General features: G+C 43.2%; 1 protein-coding gene across 1 annotated transcript; it reads right to left on the bottom strand.

Annotated features, from left to right (window-relative positions):
- Positions 1-3,046: 3,046 nt before the first annotated feature.
- On the bottom strand, positions 3,047-6,651 carry LOC311108003 (uncharacterized protein). The gene is made up of 3 exons (XM_084150639.1): positions 5,595-6,651; positions 4,282-5,411; positions 3,047-4,149 (listed from the first exon to the last, which is right to left on the bottom strand). The coding sequence occupies exons 1-3, from the start codon at positions 6,632-6,634 to the stop codon at positions 3,098-3,100; spliced, it is 3,222 nt and encodes a 1,073-aa protein (XP_084006765.1). The 5' UTR covers positions 6,635-6,651; the 3' UTR covers positions 3,047-3,097.
- Between the last annotated feature and the right edge of the window lie 42 nt (positions 6,652-6,693).

The raw sequence follows: 6,693 nt of genomic DNA, 5'->3' as shown, positions 1-6,693 counted from the left end.
ACCAAAAATAAGTGAATCCAATATATAAATTATTAATTTGTAGAACAACTGGATTTAAAGCCAGACTAAGACAGTGGCACATATGGAACTAAGCAGAAGATACATCTCCTTCAAATGTTGATATTTGGTTACATTGACAACCAAACAAAAATCAATGTCACTAAATATCATTACATTTTAAATCAACTAGAGCTTAAACCCTAGGCCTATATGTATTGTCTATTTTTATACTGAACAAAAATATAAACCCAACATGTAGTGTTGGTCCAATGTTTCATGAGCTGAAATAAAAGATCCCAGAAATGTTCCATACACCTGACAGGTGTGGCATATCAAGAAGCGGATTAAACACAGGTGCACCTTGTGCTGGGTACAACAAAAGGCCACTCTAAAATGTACAGTTTTGTTACACAACGTCTCAAGTTGAGGGAGCATGCAATTTGCATGCTGACTGCAGGAATGTCCACCAGAGCTGTTGCCAGAGAATGTAATGTTAATTTCCCTACCATAAACCGCCTCCAACGTCGTTTTAGAGAATTTGGCAGTACGTCCAACTGGCCTCACAACCGCAGACCAATCCAGCCCAGGACCTCCACATTTGGCTTCTTCACCTGCGGGATCATCTGAGACCAGCCACCTGGACAGCTGATTAAACTGAGGAGTATTTATGTCTGTAATAAAGCCCTTTTGTAGGTAAAAACTCATTCTGATTGACTGGGCCTGGCCTATGCCCTCCCATGGCTGTGCCCCTGCCCAGTCATGCGAAATCCATAGGTTAGGGCCTAATTTATTTATTTGAATTGACTGATTTCCTTATTGTCATTTATCAGACGCTCTTAACCAGAGCGACTTACAGTAGTGAGTGCATACGTTTTAATTCGTACTGGTCCCCTGTGGAAATCAAACCCACAACTCTAGCGTTGCAAGTTTCATGCTCTACCAACTGAGCTACACGGGACTGTATATGAACTGTAACTCAGCAAAATTGTTTTTTTCTTGTTCAATATAGTTGAATTCTGTGTTGAATTGAAACAATAGCTGTTGATAACTTTGCAAATGCTTTGTAGGCCTAAATAGCATCATTGATGATATATGTAATAAAGTATGGTCACATTTCATTTGCTCTGTTTAACCTACCCTAAGGAGGCTGGTGGGAGGAGCTATAGGAGGACAGGCTCATTGTAATGGATGGAATTGATTAAATGGAACGGCGTCAAACATGGTTTCCATATGTGTTTGATAGCTTTCCATTTATTCCATTCCAGCCATTACAATGAGCCCATCCTCCTACAGCACTCACACCAGCCTCCTCTGAAGCCAACACATTAATGGCCATGCTACGCAACACCATCGGGCGTGCGGGTGCGGCTTTGCTGTCAGACATCAGCCGTTGAGGGAATGCTTCCTTTGAAATCAATGAAAGCTGCTATGCTGCCCGTGTTGCGTCACATCCAATGGCAGCGTCCCAACCTCAAGAATCGCTGAGGTTACATTTTTGATGGCTGACGCGCGCGTTCATTCTATATTGTGAATTGAAATAATGAGAAATAAAGTTGATTTTGGTTGCGTATGGTGTCCACTAGACACCTCTGGTTATTTTACTAAGATTTATGAAGTCAAGAAGCTACTAATACTAGCGAGCTAGCTACATTGCCTAGCTAGGTTCACAATGTAAACAAAAGCAGCTTGTGTAATTTGAGGATCATTTAGTACAACCACTAGCAACAATTGATTGACTACTTGCGAAAAACTGGACCAAATGTATTGTACTTATGCATAATCGATTAATATGGTATGGTACAGTACAGTAGGGAAAAATAGAATAAAGATGCTCTTCCCCTCTGTTCCTCTGCTCTCAAAACAACAGGCCTTATGGACCTCCATAGTTTTTTACTATAATGGGGCAAAATGAAACCACCTACTCCTCGTTAGTATAGTGGTGAGTATCCCCGCCTGTCACCGCGGGGCCAGTCGCGTATAGCTGTAACAGCCGTTTTGTCGAAACAGCGCCACTGAATCAGTGTGTGGCCGAAAATATATTACATCCGTAGTGGTTTAGGACTACCATAGAGAATGAATGGGAAACGCTTTAGGGCTCTTTTTATTTTTTTCAGGCTGCCTTTTTCTTGAAACGCTTTTATTGGGGGTTCAATTCTAAACAAGGAAACTGTATTCTGATATTTTTTCCCCATGTATTGGGGAATTGAATGATAGATTATAATTAGATTTTGTCACTATTGGTTTTATTTGATCATGCAGTGTATTTTCCCAAGCCCAAAACACAGTGTACTTGAAGTGTATTACTTGGAACGTTTATATTGTACCTTTGTACACTAAATAGTTATATTTACTATACTATTTAGTATAAGTATAATTCAGTGTTTTAATATAGACCCACTTTTACTTGCTATTTTTGTATACTGATAACATATGATTGATGAATAATATTTCAGAACATTGATAATATACTCCAAATGTATTCAAAATATTATACATTCCCCATCTTATTTCAGGTGTATTAGTTTATATCCAGTGTATTAAAATAATAGTATTTTGTAATGGGATTTTCTGCTTTTGTGAAAGTGTTATTTTAAAGACCAAATTACTTCATTCATTTATGCTGATGTGAAATTAATTTAAAGATAACACCTTTCAAAATAATTAACACATTTATGTACTGCACATATTCTACCATAAGATTTTCCTCTTCAGTTAAAGATTGCAGTGGATTATTCTTACTTATCAGCCCTACCTGTTGAGGAAACAAAAGTACTTCATCCGATGACCTGGTAAAAACCTTCTTCAGCCCTGCAGTCGACTTGAATGCACAGACCAGCCTTTGACCTCCTTGCCAATCTTAACTTAGATTTAGGGTTACACAAACCAAACTTTTCTGTCAGTTGATTTTTCATGTACCTTGTGCCACAATGTAATTATAAGCAACCCTGTCTGACTTCATGTACAGTATGTTCAATATGTAAACATGAATTAAAGGCAAGAGAATTGTATTGAACTTCAAAATTGTTTTATTAAAAGATTATGGCCATTTTGTTTGTTTGTGTGTGTGTGTGTGTGGATGCGTGTGTGTGTGTGTAAATCAACATTTCCTCTTTTCATCCATCCATCTTTTCTTTTCATCATGATAAAAAGCAGATGCCTGGAACTCCTTCCAGGTCATTTCTTTCTCCATACCCTTGGCCTGGTAGAGGGAGAACAGCTTGGCAGGACAATAAATATATTTCCCTGCCACTCCGGGGAACCCTGTGTGAATGTGAGGACTATTAGGGCCCTGTTTTAGTTCCAAATGGCAGAACCTGCACAAACGGCCAGAGGGTACCACATCTGCTGACTTCCTCTTTTGTTTGTCCTTCTGTTGTTCCACTTTCTGTTTTATGGATTCAAGTTCTTGTTGAAAGAAGGGTGTTGACATGAAATCCTCAAAAGACATTTTGGGGTTTGTGAGGCCCTCTGCTCCATATGTTTTAAATACTTTTGTGGAGCAGTAGAAGTACCTAACATGCCCACTCTGATAAAAATAATGAATTGAGGAGCCATCATTCATGTAACGGGACTTGGGTTGGCCACATGAAAGGCAGGTTTTTGTCATTTTTTTCTTTTGCTGCTGTTGTTGCTCTGACTGTTGCTGCTTTTCCATCAGTCCCAAAACAATTTTCTCTATGGCAGCTTCAGTAAGAGGAGCATTTTGTGTGGGCAGTGCGGGTGGGTTCACAACTGCAGGTGGGAGTGCTGTTACAGGGACACAGGTTGTGTCACTACCCATGGTTAAGTGCTGCCACAGTTGTTGGGTCTCCAAGAGCTTTTCAGGACTGGTGTTAAGGGAGGAACTGGTGTTTTTTAATTTGGCCAGGTGTTTAATATACCTTCCAATGTGGTGTTTGGTGGTTGGGTGAAGCAGGCTGTTGGGGTCTGCACATGAACTTTGCACCATGGAAGCATAGTCAAAGTCCACCAGTTTCAGCATGTCCTTCTGTCCATGATGCCTGGCAAGCAGACCATCAATAGCCACCCTCATTGGGCCAGGCCACCGATTGTGGTCCAACACAAAGACCCGGCCACCAGTCTTGATAGGCCCCGTGCGTGCACTTCTTGGTGAGGCGGTCATAGGCAGTGGAGGTGTGCAGGGCAGATCTGAAAGAGAGGAACAGTTCTTCAGTGAAAGTAATTATGCAGAATGCATGTGTCTGCAAGCATATTTAGGTGCGTGTGACTGAGTTAGTGTGAGAGAGATATGCCTATGTTTGTGGTATTATTCTGAATTACCTATGTCCATCTGGGGCTCCTCAGTGCTTTCTCTCTTTAAAGCCTCAGTAGCAGGAGCTGCAGAATCAGGAAATCTGACAGTCGGCGGCAGCTGTGTTGCTGAGGGTTGACATTTCTCAACAGGGAGAGGGGTCAGGAATACGGACATGTCTGTCCTCTTCTGAGATCTGTGCTTTTCCCAGTCGAGAGGAACAGCACGGCACCCTTGCTCAACGTACTCGAGTCCAAACCTCTCTCCCGTGTCCCTGTTGGAGACTTGTAGTGCTGGATATTTGGCGCTCCCCGTCACATTCACAGAGGCCATGTTCAAGTCTGTGATCAGTAGTGGGTCAAACACTGCAGGCAAAACCACACCCGGCTGTTTGAGATCCACCAATCTCTGGAAATTCCAGCGTGCCACACCAGTCATACCCTGGGCCTGAAATAACTCTGGGGAGACTTTGTTCCCAGTCACCCACTGAGCCTGGTGGAAGTGGTAGCCCTCTTGCTGTGAAGTGCCTCTGATTGGAATCCACACGGGCACAGATGCCCCTTCACCCTGGACATGGTTGAGTTGCAGCGTGCCACCGTATCTGTACAGAATCCCATCCTCCCGTTCTGGGTCACTGAGACAGCCCCTCAGCATGTGGACTCGCTGGATCCTCCAGGCTTTCAGCATGGACGGTTTGAAGAGAGGGATGTCATTTACATCTTTTAACAGGTGGAAGTGAAGGAGAACTTCTTCCACTCTCTTCACAAGCTCTCGTGGCTGAGGGATCTTTGTCCTGCAGTGCTCCCGGATATGCTGCTTTGTTGGATTTGCTGGCACGATCCCACAGAAGACATAGGCCTCCTTCAGTCTCTTCAGATCCTGCTGATCCACAATTGTGAAGGCAGCCGAGAGGAACTGACAGAAAGAGCTGTATAAGGAATGATGCTCTGAGACACACTCCCGGCAGAATCGTCTCATACAGTGGAACAAGTCCAGCTTTACAGAGATGAACTCATTAAACTTTGACCTCGAAGCACAGATGTTGGTCAAGTCCCCGGATGTCACCTCTGCAACAGTAGCCTCTGTAGTCCTCCAGGCTTCCCTCAAAAGGTGCTCAGCTGGATGAGAATTCTGGACCCTGAAGGCTGCACAGCAGTCCCTATGTACAAAGAAACATAACAATGTCCAGAAATAGAAGAGGATTAAAAAAAAGTTACATGATTAAATATATAATGAATTTTCTTCCCTATTTGAGATTTAAATGAAATTATTAATATCATTAAATAACATATGTAAGCTGAAAAGGCTTATACAATTGTTAAACAAATTATATAATAAATACCTGTCCACCCAATGGTAATTGGCCTTTTCAATTCCAGCAGCAGTGTAGCGTGTGGCCAGACCTTCATACATGGGCTCCAAAGACCTTTCACTCTCGGACTGCACCATCACCCAAGAGATGATCATCCAGTTCTCGTTCATCACAGCATAAGATGACATTGTGCCTGATGTAAGAGTGACTTTCCTGGCAATCTTCCGGGTGTGGTCGGATCTCAACACCTGTCCAAATGTGCCCTGTAAGAGCTGCGTGATTGATGGCTCCTGCCTCTGAAACTCCTGCAGAAGACAGTCTGTAAGGTAATATGACGACACAGACATTCCACACCAGCCGTCTGTGTCTTCATACCCCCCAAATGCAGCAGGTGTACTGTCCCTCCTCAGGTATTTGCTGATGGTGCTCTGACCATACAACCCTGCCTCAGCATCCTTGATGTTCTGCACACTTAGCAGGTAGGCCAGGTTTGCTCTTTCATACTTTAGGTGCATCATCTCCATCAGCTGATTGGCCATGTCATTTGGGGATTTTGCAGTGCGTCTTAATTCATCTACCACAGATTTACAGATCGCTTTCTTGTAGGTAAGGAGGGCTGGCAACATGTTGGTATACCTTTTAGGGAGCTTTGCCAGCCACAGAGGATTGTCAGCAAACCAATTCCTTTTGCATGCTTTGCAGCAAAGCCGAGATGCAAACAAGTAATATTGATTGACAATGCCAACAACCACTCGAGGCCTTCCTACACCTGATGAAGTTATCTGTGGTCGAGAACAACTGTGAAGACATGGGAGAACATAATTGTTTCTCAGCCTTCCCATGATGCTGTCATTCTCTGGTTTCCAGATGAAGAATGGATGTAGCTGGAAATATTTGGGGGATGGAAGCCCACAGGCAGTCTCAATGAGCTCAGGCTGAGGTGGTAGACGCCACAAAGAGACAGAGTTAGTAAGGTGCCTCACAGGTGGACTTCCCGGCCACAGTCCCATGGCTTCCAGCTCCATCTTCATCCATACCTTTTGCTGTTGAGAGCAGTTCCAGTGAATCATTTCTTGTTCATATCTGGGCAGTGGAAGTGAGGGTGGAAATCCAGGGTGTGTTGATGCTG

The sequence above is a fragment of the Coregonus lavaretus genome (assembly GCF_964263955.1).
Source record: "Coregonus lavaretus genome assembly, chromosome: 32".
In the NCBI taxonomy this organism is placed as follows: Eukaryota; Metazoa; Chordata; class Actinopteri; order Salmoniformes; family Salmonidae; genus Coregonus; species Coregonus lavaretus.
This window is presented reverse-complemented; position numbering and strand designations above follow the sequence as displayed.